Here is a 22,955-nt window from a genome sequence, read left to right on the forward strand (position 1 = left end):
ACATTGCTGATTAGTCCATTAATTCAATTTGACAATTATTGATTAGTTTATACTACATACTAAGCATTATGCTAGACCCTACAGAGGAGTACAATATAGTTCTTGCCCTCTAGGAGTATAAAATCTAGATCTAGAATAGACGATTTAAAAAAGACACATACAGCTCTAGTATAAGAATTTTATTAGTAACAAATAAAAAAATGCCAAAGACTGAAAGTTGACACTCCAGTGAGGAGAGGACAGGATAAGAAAGCATTCAAAATGTTCTTTGAAAATTCATCAATTAAAAATAAATGAAAATGTTGATTTTAACAAACATAATATTGCCCTCATTATAGAGAGTGGATAGTTTCCTTCAGCATATTATCAGTGAGAGTAATATTTTCTGAATCTGTTTGCTAAGATGGACTTTATCATTCTGTATTGACTATGAGTCAATTGTCTGCTGGTTACACTTGATTGATACTTATTCTCCAATCATTTCTTTTGGTATGCAGTTTCTTGAGCAATACTGGCCTTTTTTGCACTCAAGATATATTTTCAAAGAGGGCAGATAAAATGTTTGGTATGAGTTGGTGCAAAAAGGGGACATGAACAATAGAAGTTTGTATATACATAATCCCAGGTTATCCTTTGAAATTGTTAGTCCTTTCCTAAGAGATCTGTGAACCAATTAGTACTTCCCAAACATGCTATTTCATTAGTTGAATCTTTAGGGTTTTTTTTTTTTTTTTTTTTTTTGAGATGGAGTTTCACTCTTGTTGCCCAGACTAGAGTGCAGTGGCGCGATCTCAGCTCACTGGAACCTCCGTCTCCTGGGTTCAAGCGGTTCTCCTGCCTCAGCCTCCTGAGTAGCCAGTATTACAGGCACGTGCCACCATCCCTAGCTGATTTTTTGTATTTTTAGTAGCGATGGGGTTTCATCATGTTGGCCAGGCTGGTCTTGAACTCCTGACCTCAAGTAATCCACCAACCTTGGCCTCCCAAAGTGCTGGGATTATAGGCGTGAGCCACTGTGCCCGACCGAATCTTCAGTTTTTATTCTAAGAATGGGACATAAGTTTGTGTCTTCTGTTTTTATTTCTTCTATTAGGTTGGTGCAAAAGCAGTTGCCATTACTTTTAATGGCAAAACTGCAATTACTTTTGCACCAACCTAATATATCTTTCATTGTATATTACTTTTTAAAATATTCTATAACAGAAAATTTCACAATTTAGAATAGGCATAGTTGACTGTAAAGCATATTTTTATAATCTGTTTTCCCCTCCCCTTATCGCCTTGTATAGCTGCTTACTACATTCTTACAAAGACTAGGTCTGGGAATATATATGCTGTGATTTAAAGAGAAAGGGATTAAGATGTTGGTTAGTCTCAGGTCATGCTGATTTTCAAAGTATGTGAGAATATTCCTACTTATTAGGAATGTAAGTACTATATAGCAGTTTATTTTTCTGTTACATTGTTGCTTTTGTAGTTTTTAGCCACTTTTTTCTTTTTAAAGTGACCTTTTCTTTTGATATAATTTCAAAATTACAGAACAGTTGCAAGAATAGTAAAAAGAACTCCTGTGTATACTCTTTACCTAGACTCACTACTTATTTACATTTTGCCACATTTACTTTGTTGTTGATTCTCTGCCCTCCTTCTGCTGTGTGTGTGTATATTTTTAAAATTTCTTAACCATGTGAGAGTAAGTTGAGCTATCATGTTTCTTATATTTACTTAAATTTGTAGGCCTATATTTCTTAAGGATTCTTCTTTTTATGACTAAGATACAATTATCAAAGTCAAGAAATTTAATGTTATAGTATTATCTAATTTACAATCCATATTCAAATATTGTTAATTAGCTAATAATATTCTTTATGGTTTTCACCTGTACTCAATAAAATTCAGGTAGATACACTGCATTTAGCTGCATTTAACTGTCATGGTTTTTTAATTCTCTTTAACCTGGAATAGGTCCTCAGCCTTTCTTTGTATTTCTTGACTTTGATATTTGAAGAGTGTAGATCAGTTACTTTGTAGAATATTCTTCAGTTTGGTTTTGTCTGATGTTTCCTCATGATTAGATTCATCGGGAATTCCACAGATAGGATGTTATATCCTCAGTTTTATCAGGAGAAACATGATGCCAGCTTGTCCCAGCATAGATGACGTTCACACTGATCACTTGGTTAAGATGATGTCGTCTGGTTTTCTCCACTATGAAGTTAACATGTTTCCCTTTGAGATTAATAGTAATTTGTAGGAAGGTCCATGATATAAATATCGTGTTTCTCATCAAACACTTATCCAGTAGTTTTAGCATCCGTAGATGATTTTCCTAAGTTCATTATTCTTTGCACATTTAATAGTTGGCATTCTACTCTAAGGAAAAATCAATCTTTTCTTGACTTCAGGTCCTTTTTCTGGTGACTTCTGCTACACAAGTCCTGGAATAAGGACAACGTATGCCAAGAGAATGCCTTGATTCCACTTGTGGTTTCTGAACTTCACCTACTGTCCTCCACCCCGAAGGAAGAGAAATTTTTATTCCTCAACTGTCTCCTTATAGGCTAGAATATCATCACCCTATTTTGAGACTTTCCTTGATCACCCTGCGAGGATTCATTCTTCTGTGTTAAGCTTCCAATATTGCTTTGTGCATCAGCTCTTTTAACATTGACCATTTCATTTTGTATGTTTTGTTTGTTTGTGTATTATAATTGTTTTCTTTTCAACTAAGCTACTAGCTTCTCAAGCTTAAGGATCATATTCATCTTCATACATATCTGGTATTTATCAAAGAGTTCAGTTAGGACTGAGAAGATAATCAGTAAAAATTTCACCGAATGAAAAAGTAGCAGAGCATCTACCATAATAACTGTGGCATTGGGTTAAGCTGCACTTTATAAACTCATTTTTGTTGCCTGAGTCCAAATTTTTTTTTTCTGGAGCTCCCCCTAACCTTGTGAGTGGGCCTGTTAAGTAGTAAGTAGTATACACCTAGATATGGATAGATAACTAGGTGACCAAACCTAATGGATTAAGGCCATCCTTGCCTTGGTCACTTACTGAAGATCAGATCATGCGTCATATTGTTCCTGTGCTTTTTTTCCTAAATAGGCTTTTTCCCCTTTCTCATTTGGGAATGGGGTAGCCTAGAACGTATTTGGGAATGTGTTCCAGATTTTTTTTAAACAAGTATTGAAGATTATTTATATTATACTTTGTTTCCAAAAGGTTTTAAGGTGGATTAAAATACAAGATTATATTAAGTGAAGTGGAAGAAAATGAGACAAAACCAAGGGCAGAGATTTATGATGGAATAAGGCATGAGTTAAGTATAAAAATGTATCTTGTAAAGACATTGCTTTGAGTAAGTCATAAGTCAGTTTCTAGAATGATTTCTTTCTTAAGTTTCATGATCTCAGTAGGTCAAGGTGAGGGTGGGGAATAAATCTAGGTTGAGCAGAAACATACTTATTGCAGAACTTTTCAGAGCAATTATGTGCTAATATGTATATGAAAGATGAAGAGTGGAAGATACAATATAAAATGTTCCCCAACTTTTTTGACCATGGAACCCTTTTTTGCAGAACATCTTGAGGAACAAATGTTCTCTGGAACATTTTGGGCCTTGCTGTCTAGGCAGTTAAATACTGTGAAGTCCTTGAGCTTTATGACAGTGCTTCAGAGGGAAGGTATATATTACATCGTAAAAGGGATATAGATACTTTAGGTTTAATTTAGAAGCAATGATTTAGGTGTGTAAGGTATTTGGAATCACTTTGTATGAGCAATAGTTGGTGGAAACAGGATATTTATCATGAAGAAGAGAAGATGGGGATGGGTTGGATTGGTGGGAACATAGGAGCTTTTGTCAGTTATCTTCAGGACTGTGATGTGGAAGAAGGAAAAGAATTGGTCTTTGTGGATACAGGAACAGACAATAGAAGTGCTAAGTAGAAGTCACAACAAGACCTGTTTCTACTCAATATGAAAAAACTTTCTGATTGTCGTAACTGTGCAGAGTTGTAAGGAAACTGTCTTAGAAAGTAGTGAGTACTTTGGTGCTAGAGTTCTCAGACCCATGGGAACACTGTGAAGATTTTAGTATAAGATTGATGGCAGCATTAGACAAACTTTAAGATCACTTCTAATGGAGAAGTCTTAAGATTCTATGAAAGCATGATATAGGCCATTTATAATAGAGACATAGGAGATATTCTTCCACAGAGATGTCTGAGTCTGCCTTTGAGTATAATGCTAAAGTGTGTATCTCTAGTATCTAATATGTAGTAGGTATCCAATAAATACTTGTTCAGTTCAGAAAGACATCTGAGGGACAGAAGGCTACCATCTGCAAGAGACGCAGGAAGTCTAGATGAGTGCACACTGCATAAGCACGTGTTACTGGTGAGATCAAGCCCCTGATTTCCTAGTCATTGCATTCCATGACTTGATAGACAGTAGATTCATTTAGGTCTAAGCATAAGCCAAAAGTAGGAGAGAGAATCATTTAAAGACGGGTTTTCAAGTAGGTTCACACACTCATCTTGTGTCACAGGGTTGCTACAGTGATACTTATGATGGTCAGCTGCTCTTTCTAAGTATAGACAGAGATGTAGCAATCTCTCTAGTACCTACAAGGTGATGTTGTTTGGGATAATGGTCTTTGATAGATGCTCTCCTATGGAAATTTGTTTTCCCTTTTTCCTATCTCTTTCTACCTTATTTCTATAAACACAATCCCTGCCTTTTTGTGGATATTCAGTGTGTCTTGTAGGGTTGGGTTGCAAAGTCATTCTTTGCCTATATCATTATGAAATTTTCTTAAGTTTGAGAGCTTAAGTTATATAAAAGGAATGATTTCATAATGTAATCAATTCTCTTAAGTTTAAATTCTACATATCTACTTAAAATGAATAAATAAAACCTGCTCGGTGCTTCACATGGCATTTGATATTGCAGGATAGCGTCCAGTCTTCTGTATTTTTGGGGAAGTTTAATGGAAAATTATTTTTCTTTAGTGTGGCATATATTCTACCTGGAGTTTTGGGGAGAAAAATGTAGTTTGTTCATGGTAATTAAAAATTCTAGATCTATTGTATATTGATTTTGTTTTTTTCAGGAAGGCTGTTTTGTTGGAAGAGTTGTTCCCCTTGCCCCAACATTTTTCAACAACTCTGTGGCTTTAAAAAATATAAGGTTCATAGAGGGTTAAACGTTTATTATATTTATTCTTGTTTTGGGAGCTACTTGAATTCTTTTCATTCTTCTGTGATGCTTTCACTGACCATCCCAATTCAAAGCAGCCTCTTACTTTCTAATCGTTTGCCTAATCTTGTCTTGTTTGCCTAATCGTTTGATATTTGCCTGAAGCTACAAAGCCATATATCTTTATTTGATGTTTCCTCCATTATAATCTGAATTTAGAAGAAGGAATCATGCCTTTATATCCTCCACAATTTCCTCTATGGTGTCTTGGACAAAGGAGTTTAGGAAGTTCGTAATAGTCTAGTCTAACTTGCTTATTTTATAGGTGGAAAACTGAAAAAATAACTTGTTGCTTGATTTGATGCACATGTAGTATTTATATGTGTACCTGTATAGCATGAATATAATAAGCCTTGGATTAGAGCTATAACTTATTTTGAAACTAACAAACGGTCTTAGAATTGAGAACTTACAAGCTACAAAGAAACAATAATAACATTTCTACTGGCCTTCATAGTTTATAAAGCTCATTTCCATGTATCATTTCATTGCATACTCAGAAATCCTATGAGGAAGAGAGGTAACTTTATTCCCATTTTAGAAATAGTGAAACTAAGACCCAAAGAATCAACCTGCTAATAATTGATATAGTTGGGGCTATAACCCACGACTTTGAGCTCCAGATGTTACACTTGTCCTGTTGTATCGTGCTGGTTCTAGGTCATCTGTCTTTTCTTGCTGGCAGTGAACAGGATTTCCTTCAGTAATTCAGCCATCCAGTAAGTGTTGACAGAATGCTCAGGCTGTAATACAACACATATTTTCAGGTGCATTGGAGAAAGTAAGACTCCTACAGCATTTTGTTCTTACTGTACACAAACACGCACTCACCTACACATATGCATACCTATTTATAATAGCAATTATCACATTGAATTGTAATTTGTCTTTTTACATGTCTGTCTCCCCAACCAGACTATGTGCTTCTTGAGCATCCTCTGATTATTCTGTGAGCTCCTTTATATCTTCAATGCCATATCTAGATTCTGGCACGTAAGTGTCCAGTTTGTGGAATCAATGAATGAGTGAATGAATGAGTGAATTCAGAAGTGAAAGACATTATGCCCTCTAGGGGCTTATAGTCTTCTTGGGGAGATAAAGCATGTAATTTACAATAAATAGAAAGATAAACAAACAGACAAAAAAAAATTGTTTTTTTTTTTAAGAGAAACTTTGTTTATAGGGTTTGTTTTTTTTTAACTAATATAAAACAGATTCCCAGCCTGTAGTTCATGTAATTGCTTCCCGGCGTCAGGATTGGTCAGAACATGAGATTGCAATGGAGACTAGCCCTACCATAATTTATCAGGATGTATCCAGTGAATCACAATCAGCTACTTCAACAATCAAAGCTCTGTTAGAACTCCAACAGACAACAGGTATGAATTCACATGCTCAACTGAATGAAGCATGTTTTCTCTAGAGATGGGTTGTGCTAAAATACTACCACTGTTATGATTATTACTATTATTATTATTATTATTATTATTGCTATTATTTGAGCACATTTCCCCCCTCTGGACTTGTCTATAATCATTGGTACAGTCTGGTTTACTTGTTCAATAAGATGTGCACAGGAATATTGAAGTACAAATGGACTATCTGTAGAAAGGAGAAAAAAAATTGACAGCTCTGTCTTCTTTGTCTCTTGCTTAAAATGGAGAGTCCTATTGTTTCTTAGCACTAGAAAGGAGTAGTTCTATCACTTCTAAGCACAAGGCTAGATACAGTACAGTTGCCACTTGCATTTAAGAGTAGCAGGAGGCAGATTGAAGGGCCTTGCCATCCTCCTTGATATTGGTAAAGCACAAAACATCTTTAGTGGCCCTTGCTAACATTCTGATTTGTTTTAATTTTATCTTCAGACTTATTTCTTTGAATAGTATAGGTTAGCCACTTGAGCTGTCATGCAAAGTTGTCCTCATATAACAAGATCCTATCAGTATTTCTAATTACTAAATATCTTTGATAAACTCTAGAACAAACCTGTGGAAGTTGTACTGACTTTTCTACTATAATAGGTCAAAGATTTTCAGAGTATTTAAATGACCTTAGCAATTATGTCATCCAACTCTTTCATTTTATGGATAACTAAACTGAGATCTAGAGAGGTTATCCAGCTGATTAGTGGCAGAGTGAGACTCATCTTTTGGTTCCTAGTTCAATGTCCTCTCTACTCGTAGGGTGACTTTTGTATTTTTGTTGTTGTTGTTTTACTTATTTTGTTTAATTGTTTCGATTTTTGTCAGGTTATGTACTCAGTGGGTGTGAACATTCAGTGGACTTAGTTACTGGTTACCGTTTATTGTAACTTCCACCTTGTTTGATCCAAAGATTACTAGCATTTAATGTAAGTCTTTGGTTCATCCTGTCGGTGTTATTTTTGACCTTAGGGATTTCTTCAGTTCTTTGTCGTTGACATACTCAGCCATTTCTGTTAATGCCTTATAGAGGTGGGGACTTTGAACATATAGATTTTGTAGAAAAGTTGATAACAAGGTATATAGAAAGTGAATCTATTCATGGAAATCATTCTGATTCCAGACTATTGTATCAGACATTTTTGTAGAAACAGAGAAGCCATTTTTTTCTAACCATGAAAATTTGTATTCTTTAGGAGTTGTTGAAGATATTGTAACATTCATTTGGAGATATCTTGAATTTTTAATAGCGCAAATTAAACTGGTCATTGTGTTGTGCTATTCTGGGTAGATATGTCCTAGAGCAAATCATATTATGTACTGCTTATTCACCCTTTGTTTTTAGGTTGATGAACTCAAGGCCACAGGGAATACCTTGAGGAAGGGTATAGGAAATACCTTAAGGAGTGTGTACAAGAGAAAAATTCAGTTGTTTGGCTTAGAGATAAAAAAGAGATGATTTTTGTGTTATTGTATGTGAGTCCTTCTTACTAGGCTGCTGAGTATGGTTATGCAAGTTGTGCACTAAACAGCCATACATAGCAATCTGCTTTTTTCTTTTCAATTCACTGTCTACTTAGTCACTGCAAGTGTGGCACCCCAGAGGTCTGGTTCATTATTCCTGTGGACAACTCTGGTTTTGGTACTTGTTTGTAATAAAAGTTAACTTTTCCCCTGACTTTTTTATGCAGTAAAGGAAAAATTGGAATCTAAACCAAGACAACCCACTATTGACCTGAGTCAAATGGCAGTGCCTATTCAGATGACCCAGGAAAAGAGACATTCTCCTGAGAGTCCATCAATTGCTGTGGTAGAGTCAGAACTAGTAGCTGAATACATCACTACTGGTAGGTGTCCTCTTAAAACATAGTATTAAGGTAGGAGAACTACCTTTCTGGATTTCATGGGATGATTGTTTGGGGGAGAATATATTCTTTATATTTTTAGCTTTTTTCCTGTTTGTTTTCAGAGCAAATTCACAACATCCTTGGGATTTACCCTGTTTTTAATGACTAGGAAAAAAAATAGGATGTTACAAAGTTTGTAGGTAATATAAAACTATAAGTCAGCCATAAATAACAACTGTGAATATACAGCAACAGTTGTAGGGAGAGGATAAAGTATCTTTTGTCTAAGAATGAGTTTTGCTTTTTGTTTGTTTGTTTGTTTGTTTGTTTTTTGAGACAAGGTCTAACTCCCATTGCTCAGGCTGGAGTGCAGTGGTGCAGTCATGACTCACTGCAGCCTCAACTTCCTGGGCTCAGGTGATCCTCCTGCCTCAGCCTCCTGAGTAGCTGGGACTACAGGTGTGTGCCACTATGCCTGGCTAATTTTATGTATTTTTAGTAGAGATGGGGTCTTGCCATGTTGCCCGGGCTGGTCTTGAATTCCTGGACTCAAGAGATCCGTCCACCTTGGCCTCCCAAAGTGCTAGAATTACAGGCATGAGCCACTGCGCCTGTCCTCGAATAAGTATTTTTATGCATCTAGATTTTTTAGTTTTGTGGGAAGGTGAGTCAAGGGGGAAAGAAGAAGTAAAATCCAGTCCTTTTAATATTTTTCAGAAAGTAGAAAACCTTAGCCAGGTGTGGTGACTCACGCCTGTAATCCCAGCATTTTGGGAGGCCTATGCGGGCAGATTGCTTGAGGTCAGGAGTTTGAGACTAGCCTGGCCAACATAGCGAAACCCCGTCTCTACTAAAACTACAAAAATGAGCTGGGCGTGGTGGCGCTCGCCTGTAGTCCCAGCTGCTCGGGAGGCTGAGGCATGAGAATCCCTTGAATCCAGGAGGCGGAGGTTGCAGTGAGCTGAGACTGTGCCACTGCACTCCAGCCTGGGTGTCAGAGGGAGACTCTGTCTCAAAATAAAAACAAAAACTAGCCAAAAAACCCTTAAATCCATGTAAATACTTACAAGTTCTGGTGGAAAGCAGATTAGGTATTTGTTTAAAATGTGGTCTGGCAGAAAAACACTGAGATTTTTAGATGGCATATATAGAGAAATAAAACAAGATATATTATTTCTGTCCTATTCTGATTCGACCACACCTGGAATACTGCTTTCTCTTTTGAACACTTTATTACCTTGAAATTTGAAATAGTTCAGGGAATAGTAATGTGAATAATTAAAGGGTTTAAGAGAGATGACTTATGAGGCAATATGTAGAGGACTCCTATCTTAAGTTTTCTTTAGCAGTGATTAAAGGAGAACATAAAGTTACAGATATTTGAAGGACATAAATACCAAAGAGAAAAGGAATTCTTTGGCATCATTTTAGGAGATAATATTATTAAGACTAATGGATTAAAATTGCCAAAGGGGAAAATCCAGGTAAGATATGGAAAGCCATCTGGAGTTATTTAGCAGAAAGCTAATTAAAGCAGAGGCCAGTATTCTGGGGAACTTAATGTTAACCTCTGGGGGTAGACTAGATTATTGCATGGTGAACGGATGAAAAGACCTATGATTTCTTCCCTTACTTATCCTTTCAGAACGCACTGATGAGGGGACAGAGGTTGCTTTTCCCCTTCTAGGTAAGTGGTGTGCATCCATTTGTAGTATCACTGAAGGTAAAAGATGATTGTTTTGGGGGGAACCACTTAAATGGATGCGCTCTACTCTCATCTGGTAGAGGAAAGGTAAGCTCCACTTAGTGAAAGGAAGAGAGATTTTTCTTTTGTAGAATAGTGGAATTCTTTCTCAAAAATGAGCATTTTGACAGTGGAAAAGAGTTCTTTAAAATAATAGAAATGACTGTTTTATGGTGTTTATATGGCCCAGTTAAGGTCACTTCAGCTATTTTCCAAGTGTTTATTCTGTGACCTTCTTCCATAATCTCCACCCATGATATCCACAGCCATATTGAGCATTTGTTTGAATTAAAAGCCAGCTGCTCTGCTTGACCTGCCCTTTGTATCATTCTGCAGTGGGTACTAGTTCTCTCTAACTTTCCTGAACTCTGGAGAATTACCGTGAAGTAATTTATAGTTGAAGGAGAATTATTTTTAAATAGACTTAGTTGATCTTTTTAAAATCCATTTCACTTCTTAATAAAAAAATGCTTAATGTAATAATTATGAAGATTAGTATGGGTGGTAGAAGTGTTCCATATAATCTGATAATTTCATCTGAAATATTTATTTTCACATGTCATTCATTTCTGATGCTTTCATTTAAATACTATTAATTTGCTTAATTTTAATATTATAATTTGTTTTTTCTACTCAGTCATATTGTAAATTACTTCAGTCATTGTTGTTTTAATGTAAACCTTGACTATCTTGACTATCTTTTTTTTGGTTCTGTTGAGTACATGTGGAAGATTTTGTTAACTCACATAATTTAACATGTGCATACAAAGCATACTGTGAAATACTGTAAGATAGTACAGTACATTTATAAAAGAATTCTGGTAATGCTGCTTATACTCTCAAATCACATGTAGATATATGTATAGCAACAATAGAAACACTGCATTTGTGAATATGGATAGAATGTGTCATAAAAAATAAATAAAGCCTATTTATATTTCACTGGATAGTTTCAAAGTTAGTCCTTATAATACATAAATGGCACTTTTACATTGATTTCCATAGTGATCATCTTACTCTTGAACACCCCACTATGACTTTTCTAAACAGGAAATAAGTGCTATTTGAAATTATAGATCGGGGTATATGAATATTAGAATCTTGGATTATTGAGTTTCAATAATCCTAAAATCCTTAGCTAATTTACAGATATATTTTTATCTGTTTCTAATTCAAAGGGTTAGTTTCTCAGTAATCATATGCATTTTTAAAGCTCTGTGGACTGTGTAAAAAGTTGAAGTTGAGGCCGAGTATAGTGGCTCATGCCTGTAATCTCAGCACTTTGGGAGGCCGAGGTGGGCGGATCACTTGAGGCCAGGATTTCAAGACCAGCCTGGCCGTAATGGCAAAACCCTGACTCTACTAAAAAGTACAAAAATTAGCCTGGTGTGGTGGTGCACACATGTAGTCCCAGCTACTCAGGAGGCTGGAGGCATGAAAATAGCTTGAAACTGGGAGGTGGAGGTTGCAGTGAACAGAGATTGTGCTATTGCACTCCAGCCTGAGTAACAGAGCAAGACTGAGTCTCAAAAATAAATAAATAAATGAATAAAACTTTGAAGCTGAAGCTGGTAAAATTTGATAGAGTGGTTACTTCATGGGACCTTTGTAGCAATAGAATAAGAAGCAGGGATGTTTTCTATGCTGCTTGCTTATCCATTTGTGCCAGGTGAGCTAAATTTGAGATGATAGGACAGATTTTTCTATTCTTTTGTTAACTCTTTATATTTGTTTAGTACTTTATAGTTTAAGGACAATTTTTCAATGTGTTACTTCATTTGGTCCTCTTCTAGATAGAAACAGCAAGCTTTTATTATCCCATTAAAAGAAAATCAATCAAACAAAACAAAACCTCAAGTTTTAGAGGCTAATAGAGGATGAGTGACCTCTTCAAATTCACTTGGCTCTTTGGTGGTAGAACAGAACAGGATCCAAGTGTGATTCTTGATTCAGTTTATTTTCTGCAGTATCACCCAGACCTTTAGATTTTTAGGAACTGTAAGGTTGTGAGACAGAATCACTTAATACAAAGGAGTGAATGCTACTAATGTTTTTATTGCATGTAGAACTGAGACCAAGAGATTAGAGAACTTGTATTGCCTTACTTTCCTTAAAGATATTATTTTGGGATTACAGAAATTGATTACTGCTTTGTTACCTTAATGGGATGAAAGTCATTGGAGAAAGTGAGTACAGCTCACAGGAAGATGCAGCTTTAAGGGGTTTGTTCCTCCTTTGTGATAAGAGTTTTCACAGTGCTTCCATATACATTTCTCATCTCATCCTTATAATAGCTCTGTTATTCCCATTTTGCAGATGAGGAAACAGTCTCAGAGAAGATAAGAGACTTTCTTAGAGTCACACAGCTCATAGATGGGCAGACTGTGGTCTTCTGCCTCCTAGTTCACAATACTACACTTTGTTTCTGTGATACAAGCTCACAGACATTTGTTTAAAATGACTACTGGTTACAGATGCTGTGGTGATTTCTGGAGAAATATCATCACCTCCTCTATTTTCAGTCAGCCATCGCTCCCAGCCCCAACAGCCTTCCCAGCCCCAGCGGACCCTGCTCCAGCATGTGGCTCAGTCACAGACCGCAACACAGACTTCGGTGGTGGTGAAGTCCATCCCAGCATCTTCCCCTGGAGCAATCACCCACATTATGCAGCAGGTTGTATCTCTTCTTTTTCTTCCTATCTTCTGTAACTCCCCATGCTTGAAATAAGATTCAGTGTCATCTTGTATTTTAGGAGGAGAAATAATTGAAATGTAGAGTGTTTGCGTAATTCTTTTCTAAGAAATGAGTAAAAGAAATTAATTAAGAGTCTTAACATCAGAAAATAATTCTGAAACAGTATTCTTAAATCTGTGAATTCTTACCATTTCAAAAAGGTGAGAATATCTAGATGAATCTAATGACATCAGAATTGGTCACTGTTTTTGTGTATTTTACTGTGGAAGAATGTATCATCGAGGTAAATAAGATTTTCAAATGAAATAACACTTGGCTTGTTTAGCTGTTTGCTGCTGGGTTTGTGTTTTTGTTTTGTTTTGTTTTTGCTTTTATAATGAATCCTCATAGTAACATTATGAATAAATAGGAAAATAAATACTTTTTTTTTTTAACTATACGTGATCAATTACAGAGGAAGAGATGCAACAGAAAGTTGAGAATATAAATCTAATGTAAAACAGGACATCTGGTATTAAGGGTAATGGGGAAAAGGAAAAATATGTTGATAGGTTGAATTTGTGTCAGATACTGTGCTTTGAGCTTTAAGTATATTAACTTGTTTGATTCTTACTATGATCTTGCAAGGCGGGTGGATTATCCCTCTTTTACAAGTGAGGAAACTTATGCTCTCTTCAGTAAGAAAGTAAGAAACTTGCTCCAGGTGGCAGAGCCAGGATTTAAACCCAAAGTGAACTGCCTCTGTTAAATAGTTATATTATTGATATCAGATTAAAGCATGACTTATCATTAGTAGTCACATAAGTCACCATCACTCACATGATGATGAATCTAACTGTAGGCAAACTACTTGAAAGAAAGGCAACAAAGAATGTTGAATTGAAAGCCTGTGTGTGCAAAGTCATTATGATATAGGGGAGAGTCACAATTGAATCTCAAAATTTTGTGGTTTAGGATTTAAGTGTAGCATGTGATAAGGCAGTAGGGAGGATGGGGATAGGGTGGATCTTGCTATGTCACTGAGGGAAGCCAACTGGCTGGAGGTATTGTTGGGGGGCAGGTCTCAGCCTGGAGTCCGGCCCTCACCTGGCAGCTTCTGACATTGACCTTTCTCCAGACACCTAGAGAGGTCTGACAGGCTGGCCCTAATCATGTCACTCAAGATGATGCCTCCTCACAACACTTAGCACTGGCACTGGGCACCCTACCCTTCTACTGACAGGAATGATCTTGTCCCCTTCTCAGTCTCCTTCCCTCCTGGGAGCCAGGGCTCTGGGATCTGAGGAAAGGGGCAAGGGATGCTAGTCGAGAGGTGCTTCATGCAGACCTTGGTGAAGCCTGAAGAATGATCTCCACCCATGCAGGGGGCTCTCTGTGGGGACTGGGACAGGCTTGGGTCTCAGACAATCTCCCTGACTTTCCAGACAGCACTGGACCTACATACAGCCACGGTGGGCTTCTCTAAACCTTAGCTTTTCTCCGGACCTCACAGCTTGGTTGCCGCTTTTAGACAGGTTAACATCATGAATAGGCCACACGGCTGTTTCCTGAGCCAGGGAGCCTTTCTCTTCTTTTTCCGTGTTAGGCTGTGCTTGCAGGGCCATCTTATTCTTCTAATCTGTAAGTTCTGGACCCTCTAAGACTTTTCTGATTGTAGTAAGTAGACCAGTTTTCAAAGTATTACGTCTGAGAGTTGAAATTGCAAGTTTCAGTCAAAAGCTCCTTGAGGTTTCTTGGCCTTTCTAGGTTCTTCTGAAAATTTTTGAGTGAATCTCATAAGTCTTTTTCAGTTAAGAGGAAAATGTAGCAATGTAGATGTTTTTCTTATTTCATTCTTACTTTGTGCCTTTTTTACTTAGGCATTAAGCAGTCACACTGCTTTTACCAAACACAGCGAGGAACTTGGAACTGAGGAGGGCGAGGTTGAAGAGATGGACACTTTAGACCCTCAGACAGGTCTGTTTTACCGATCTGCCCTGACTCAGTCACAGTCAGCTAAACAGCAGAAACTTAGCCAGCCCCCGCTGGAACAGACTCAGCTGCAAGTGAAAACTCTGCAGTGCTTCCAGACTAAACAGAAGCAGACCATCCACCTGCAGGCAGACCAGCTCCAGCACAAACTCCCGCAAATGCCCCAGCTTTCCATCAGGCATCAAAAAGTCACCCCTCTCCAGCAAGAACAAGCACAGCCCAAGCCAGATGTACAGCACACACAGCATCCCATGGTGGCCAAAGACAGGCAGCTTCCTACCTTAATGGCACAGCCCCCGCAAACTGTAGTACAGGTGCTTGCAGTGAAAACCACGCAGCAGCTCCCTAAACTGCAGCAGGCTCCGAACCAACCAAAAATCTACGTGCAACCCCAAACCCCCCAGAGCCAAATGTCGCTCGCAGCTTCGTCAGAGAAACAGACGGCAAGCCAGGTAACGGAATATTGATAGCATGCAAAGTTAAACTTCTCTGTTCACGGAAAAAAAAAAATGAGAACATCACGACCCTATCATGATATCAGTGCTTTCTCCTGGCAAGAGGAAACCCAAAAGCCTCATTACGCTGGTATTACTTTGCCCCATCAGAAGGTTGACATTAGGGAAGAAATGCACGCATTAATATGTAGGAAGAAAAAAAAACATAGCACTCAGAACTTGATTTTCCAGGCAGTTTTTATTGAAATCACTTCAGCATTGACCAACAGTGCATAGAAGCGATATCCCTAAATTATTTTTATTTTTTGGTATAAAATATTTATTTCCATGCCTGTAAACTCTGATTTCTGTGGTAATAATGCTGAGTAAACTGCAGTTTTTAAAAGAACTTCCTTGAACATCTTTCTTTGTAGCTTATATCATAGCCATCTAGTTAAATTTATTTTTTAGATTTATCTTCTAGATTACAGAGGAATTATTGGTGGATAATTGAAAGCAAAATTACATTAGCAAAACCAGTGGCGCTGGAGTGATGTATATGTATGTATATATTATAAATATATGTACATAGGATATGTTTGTATACATGTATTTTGAAGCAAAAGATTGGAAAAATCTTTCTATTTTAAAAAGCAGAAGATTATATGAAATAATTTGAGCCAGGTTGAAGGTGTACTGTTTAGGGCTGTAAATCCCAAAGGAAAACTAGGCTGCTGAGACTATTTTTTTCTTTACTGCTATAAACCTTGGCTGGCTGAACAAAGGTTCTTTCAACCCCTCCTCTTTCTCTAGGTTTTATAAAAATAACCAGATTCTTCCTATCCAGCCCTCTTTTTTTAAAACAGCAAGCTTCAAAACTGTCTTCCTAGTATAGCGCACAAATGTTTCTTTTGCCATATTGTCTGGGGTGTTTGATTAGATTTTCTCAAAGAGATGTAGCTGTAACACACACAACCCCAATTTATTTTCAGGTGGAGCAGCCAATTATAACCCAAGGATCCTCTGTTACAAAGATAACTTTTGAGGGGCACCAGCCTCCCACAGTTACAAAGATAACTGGTGGCAGTTCTGTGCCTAAGCTGACATCACCAGTTACAAGCATATCTCCCATTCAGGCCTCTGAGAAGACAGCAGTGTCTGACATTTTGAAAATGTCTTTGATGGAAGCTCAGATTGATACAAATGTAGAACATATGATAGTGGATCCCCCAAAGAAGGCTCTTGCCACTAGCATGCTCACTGGTGAAGCAGGATCATTACCCTCCACCCACATGGTGGTGGCAGGGATGGCGAATTCCACTCCCCAGCAACAGAAATGTAGAGAGTCCTGTTCAAGTCCATCCACTGTTGGCTCTTCCCTAACGACAAGGAAAATTGATGCACCAGCAGTGCCTGCGACAGGCCAGTTCATGCGTATTCAGAATGTAGGCCAAAAGAAAGCTGAAGAGAGTCCAGCAGAAATTATCATCCAGGTAAGAATTGGAAGGAAAATGAGAAATCTTGGGCATCTTGGGGGTTGTGGGTTTGTTTGATATGCTTTTGACTTGTCACAGGAAGAGTTAAGCCAAGACAGCAAGAAAACATAGATATTATCTTTGAGATGGTGTTTGACCAATTTGGTTTAACACCTATTACAAAAATACAAATTTATTTATTTTCTGGAAGAGAATCAGAAAATTGATGGACATTGTCACCCAGCACACTGTAAAGGCAATAAAGGGCCCATGTGTCAGTTTGATTTTGTAAGATACAAGCTATACTTGCCAATGTGTTCACTCATTAAGTCAACCCAGAAGATAGGAAGTTCCTGGGTTCAAATTTTGTAATCCTCAATTTCTGCCCAAAAAATTCTGGAATGTAACTGGATTGCACTTCTGTTGCTGGTTAATTTGGGGGACCCTTTTCTTGGAAAAACAGTTCTTGTTCTTGATCCAAATTTATGACTCAGGACAATCAAACCTCAACTGCAGTGTCTGGAGAGACATGTTCTAAGGGGATATTTCTAAATAATGTTTATATTTAATTTGGGACTAACCACGAACTTTACTGTTTAATTCAATCATTGTTATTAAAAAATCTTGTTTGGTTACTCTCATGTCTTGGTAAATACAGGCTAATTAACACAATAGAATTATTCATTGATAATAGATGGTATCTCACATTTCCTTGATTCTAAAAATCATCTCTTGTCATGCATAATAGATCAAGACTAAAGAATCACTGAGTCCAGGCTACCCCTTAGAAATTGTGTTTTATCTCCCTCTCTCCTTGCAAGGTATCAGGTTGTTTTCTTGACGTTTGTCATTCTTTGCTAAACAGATGTAGAACTTGGAAGGTATCAGAATAGCACATTTTAGTTAATTGAGAATTTGGATTTATTGAAATGTAAATAGACTAGGATTTACCATCAATTCATTATGGTAAACTTTCTCTTTGCCATGGTCCCAAGCTATGGGAGAATGCAAATTGACCAATGTTAAACCAGTTAAGATAGAATTAAGTATGGAGGAAGTGCTTAAAGGCAAGTAGAAATGGCCATTGAATTATTACAATAATTTGTGTTTCCCTTTGTAAAAAGAAATGTAAATGAAGTAAATATTTCCTAACAAAAGGATTTGTGATTTTTTGTATTTTCCCCTGAAGAAGTAAGGTGTGGTGGAAAAGGAATGGTTTTCTGGCTTTGCCATTCATTGTATGATTTTGGGCAAGGCTACTTAACGTCATTTTGCCTTGGATTTCTCATCAGTAAAATGGGAATCAGTAATGCCTACTTTACAGGATTAATACAAGGATTACACAAAATCAAGCACCTAGCACAGTACGTGGCTCATGGTAGTTGTCTAACAGATGGTAACTATTACTGTTTTTACCAAAATTATCATGCCTACTGGGGGCTTAGATTCCTATACTCACTAAATTAAAAATCATTTTGAACAGCTTATTTGGGAATTATTTTTCTGCACTTTATAAACAGGAGTGAAAATGTAATTTGCTTCATGTATCAAGGATGATAGTTAATGGATAGGTTCTTTACAGAATTCACAGCCAGCTTTTAGCATGTCCCATGTGCCAGGTGTGCTATGTCAGAGGTAAGGACAGCAGAGTGATTAACAACCAAACGTTTGGAGTCAGAGATCCCTAGATGTGATTTCTACCTGTACCTATTATGTAACAGTACTGTGGGTTTGGGCAACTGAACTAACCTGTATATCTCTGTTTCTTTACCTATGAAGTGGAAACATTAACATCTACTTCACAGGGTTGTTTTAGGATTAAGTGAGAAAATATATATAAAGCACCTGGTCAAGTGTCTGTGTAGAGCAATGCTCAATAAAAATAGCTCCTATTATTATACTCATCATTAATATATTGTTAGAGCATTTTCAGGTCTTATTAGTTATGTTTAGCTTTGATCTGAAGTATTGATTTGCTGAGTCCTGTAAAGTGCTTTGATTCTAGAAGAATGCTCTATAAAAATTCAATGTGTTTGATATTAAATACTTTGAATGAAAAGCATTGCTCTTTGTGGACAGTATGTATTTTATTCATTGGTTGGTTCATTCATTTGTTTGTTTATTCCACATGTATATTTAACTACTGTGTTCCAGGCACAGTGCTAAGTGCTGAGAATAGGGAAGTAAACAAGATGTATCTTCTATTATAAAGAAGTCTATATATGTGGAATTCATAGACTTTTAGAACTGCAAGGATCTTCAGTGTATCCTCCAAATTTCTTATTTTACACAAGATGAATGTAGGGCTCAAAGAAGTAGAGTGACTTACTCAGAGGCCCACAGCAAGCCAGAGACAGAGCTGAACTTAAAATCCAGGCCTCTTGACCTTGTCTAATAGTCTTACACAATTGTCAGGTATGTGGAAGAAAGGAGCAGAAACAAACAAACAGAACTTTGTGACTCCAGAATCAATGCGTAGGCATCTTGCATTATTTTCTTGATAGTGTAATTTATATCTTTCCCCAGTAAAGGGTTATTTTGGTCAGGTATATTTGCAAAGTGCTGATATTCAACTTTGCTCTGGGGATTTTAATGTTAAAAATGTATATTTATTCATCAAATGTTTATTGAGCCTCTGCTATGTGCCAGGCCTTGTTCAAAGCTCTGGGCATCTAGCAGTTTATTAAGATAGTCAAGATCTGTGCTCTGTCCACGTTCTACTGGAGCTTATATTTTAAGAGTAAGAAACAATTTAACAGAAGATAAATGCAATGAACAAAAATGTGACAGAATGTAATAGATATGGGGGTGGGATGAACCCACTACTTTTGGGTTGGTGGTCATGGAAGGAAAGCTTTTCCAAGCATTTGAACCAAGTTGCAGAGCCAACCATGCCATGATTTAGAGGAAGAATATTCCAGGAAGAGGGGAAGGACTAGTACAAAAGCACTAAGGTACAAGTGAGTTTGGCATGAAACTGGTAGCCATGGTAAGGTGTTTGGTTGTATAGCGAGTACAATAGGAAACAATTTTAGAGTTTTAAACAAGAGTATGACATGAACTGATAACCTTTTTAAAGGATGTCTAATATGGAGGAAAAAGAATCTGACAAGGCAGTATACCTATGATATCTACTTACACAGAGGCCTACAGCAAGTGTTCTGCTGGTACTCGTCTTGCAGATAATAAAGGGAAAAATTAGGCTACATTTACATTTGCTTAATAATCAAATGAAAGCTTCATTCAAAGTTCTCCTCTTGAATTAGGCAATAGATTTCAGCCTCCTTGTTAGAAGAGGCACCATAAAGGAGTGCAAAGATGGCTTTCAGTTGTACAAGATTTGGATTTGAATCTTGGCATTAACCAACTGTGTGACTTTGGTTAAGTCACCTACCCTCTCAGTTTCCTCATTTGTAAATGGGAATAATAATGTCATTACAGTGTTGTCACAGGGATTAAGTAGAATATGATGTGTGAAAGCACCTTGCACAGTGCCTGGCATGTAGTAGTTGTGCAGTTGTCCAATAAATGTCAGTTTTCTTTTCTTTTTTTTTTTTTTTCTTGGTGTTGTTGAGGAAGTTATTCTGTTACCTTTTCTTACCATGAAGATTCTCCTGTGTCTTCTCTTCCAGGCCATTCCTCAGTATGCTATTCCTTGTCACTCCAGCTCCAATGTGGTGGTGGAGCCCAGTGGGCTTCTTGAGCTAAACAACTTCACCAGTCAACAGCTGGATGATGAGGAGACAGCAATGGAGCAGGACATAGACAGTAGCACAGAGGATGGAACTGAACCCAGCCCTTCTCAGAGCTCTGCTGAACGGTCCTAGTGTTTGGACACAATAGTGCACTTTAAAACCTGCTTGGTTACCAAGTGTCCAGGGAAACCCTTGTATTTTGATGACTAAAAAGAGCACTTTGCCTGTACTTAGGCTGTGGACCCTAAAGCAGCAGTGTTTCAACAAGATATTGCTGCAGGAGCAGCATTTTAAAACAAGATAAAACTCACAGGGGAATGTACTTTTTTAAAAAAAAAAATGAAAAAGAAAAAAAAAAGCTGCACATTTACAGTGACTTAAGACCTGGTCTTCTTTCTCTGTTGGATCATGGCCGGTGAAAAAGTTTTGTCTTGCAGTGGAAAGAGACTTCCTGTGAATGTTTCTCAACTGGTTTCTACTGAGCAAAATACCATCTAAAAGGAGTATGTGAATAGTTGTATTTTGAAATGATGTGTCACGAAAAGTTTTTTAAAAACTTGTATGTTTTTGCAAATCCCTGGAAGTGTTGAATTGGTTAAAATTTTACATTTGCTCAGTTCATAATTAGTTTATAAACACCTAGAGTAATACTGGCACTAAAGAATCCTTCTTGGATGGTAGAAATCAGATCCCTAACCAGTGGGAAGTACTTTTTGGGTGGCTTGTGCATTCTCATCAGTTGTGTGCTAATTTATTGTATTGTTCCTTTGTGCTCTAAGCAGCACACTTGCCTTCTATTTATTTAAGTGTAAACATTTCAAAGCAGGCCGTACTCCTTCTGACAAATTTCTTGTAAACCAGGATTGCCTACGCTTTCCACTGTCGTCTGTCCCCACTTTCCCTCTTCCTTTAAGAAAACGTACTAAGAAATGTTTCATTGTGAAGCAGAGGAAAAGAAACATTTTCAGACCTAAAGGAAATGTTCGGTCATGTTAAGAAAACAAATTCTTCATTCATATGATGCTTTCTTAACGTTGAAATTGCACATTCACATTGGACTGAGACTTTGAAAATAACTTTTACATACTTTTGTTTAAGCCCCTTTGAAATGTGTAAAAAGTTCATTTACAGTTCTAAATGTAATGTTTTTAAGCATTCTACCTTTTTAGGACACAGTTTGTTGAAGCAATATGTTTTGGTCTTGTGATCACTGTCTGTCACAAGTAGAGTGAAAGGGGTAAGGGGGTGGGAGGGTAAGAGTTTTGACAAGTTGTGGCAAAGGAAACTATACTTTTCATTTTTTAAAATGTAAATAGAAAAGTTTTTAACGGTTTTATATAGATTTCACTATAAATAAGCATTTTAAGACTGACAAATGTTGAATTGTACATACATTTATCAGCATAACTGCCCAGTTTTTTTGGTGCTGAAGTACTGTAAGTAGAATTCATCAACAGTCTCCTAATTTTTGCATCTACATCTGGGGGGAAAAAAGCTGTGATACTGTAGTTAATAAATTCCCACTAGAGTGACACTCAAGATTTAAACACAAGCATTCATAAGATGCACTGATCTCTGGTGGTTGTCACTAGTTCTGCTAGGTGATAATGATTTACCCATAGATGGAGCTGTTGGATATTATTTTATTGTACAAATTCATGTTTAAAAACCTTTGTGACTGTTTCTAGTTAAGTAATTTTTTAACCTTTCTTGGGTCATAGACTTCTTTGGTAAACTATGAACTCTCACCAAAAAGATATACATGCAACATGTTAAATACATGTTAGACTTTGCATACAATTTTAGGGGCTCATGGGCCTCTAAGCCTATCCATGTATTCCAGGTTAAGCCCTCTGTTATGGTCAATCCATTACTTACAGATGTAAGTTTTTATAAAATAAAGTATCTTTTAAATATTCATGGATCAAGTAACAAGAGCAAACTTGAATAAAGTTATGTTCTACATATTTTGGCAGCATAGCATACCTGTGTCCCTTGAGAATTTAGCCTTCATATGTTTCTGCAATTGGAATGGCAAATAAAACTGCCATCTTCTACATTTAAAAAAAAAATTACAAATACTAAGAAATTATCAAGTGAGATTTGAAATTTTTCTTTTAAAGGTGCTAATTCGAAATAGAGCATGCATTCATTTACTTATTCAACAAATATTAATTGAGCATCTTCTGTATGACAGCATTCCGTGCACTGGGGATACCATAGTGAACAAACAGGAAATCCTATCCTTATGAAGTTTATAAACAGGGCTTCCTGCTGATGAAATGGATACGAGGAATGAAGATAGGAGAAAATAAGAATAATACTTAGGTTTTTTTAGTAAGTGGATAGATGATGATGCCATATATGGATTTTCAGACATCCCTTTACTGAAAGTCTTAGCATTATAT

The 22,955-nt window shown here is 36.9% G+C and overlaps 1 protein-coding gene across 50 annotated transcripts in view; it reads left to right on the plus strand.

Annotated features, from left to right (window-relative positions):
* EMSY (EMSY transcriptional repressor, BRCA2 interacting) overlaps positions 1–22,514 on the plus strand; it is a 104,775-nt gene extending 82,261 nt beyond the window's left edge. For 8 of the 50 annotated variants that reach the window (XM_077963866.1, XM_077963868.1, XM_077963878.1 and 5 more), the window contains 7 exons: positions 6,480–6,644; positions 8,378–8,533; positions 10,179–10,220; positions 12,752–12,951; positions 14,832–15,395; positions 16,370–16,870; positions 20,485–22,476. In XM_077963866.1, the coding sequence (XP_077819992.1) occupies positions 6,480–6,644; positions 8,378–8,533; positions 10,179–10,220; positions 12,752–12,951; positions 14,832–15,395; positions 16,370–16,870; positions 20,485–20,679 (1,823 nt within the window). In that variant the 3' untranslated portion in view covers positions 20,680–22,476. Of the gene's footprint in view, positions 1–6,479; positions 6,645–8,377; positions 8,534–10,178; positions 10,221–12,751; positions 12,952–14,831; positions 15,396–16,369; positions 16,871–20,484 lie in introns of all 50 variants that reach the window. The other 42 variants (XM_077963873.1, XM_015115237.3, XM_015115239.3 and 39 more) reach the window with 11 other exon arrangements.
* The last annotated feature ends 441 nt before the right edge of the window (positions 22,515–22,955 follow it).

The sequence above is a fragment of the Macaca mulatta genome, chromosome 14 (genome assembly GCF_049350105.2).
Source record: "Macaca mulatta isolate MMU2019108-1 chromosome 14, T2T-MMU8v2.0, whole genome shotgun sequence".
In the NCBI taxonomy this organism is placed as follows: domain Eukaryota; kingdom Metazoa; phylum Chordata; class Mammalia; order Primates; family Cercopithecidae; genus Macaca; species Macaca mulatta.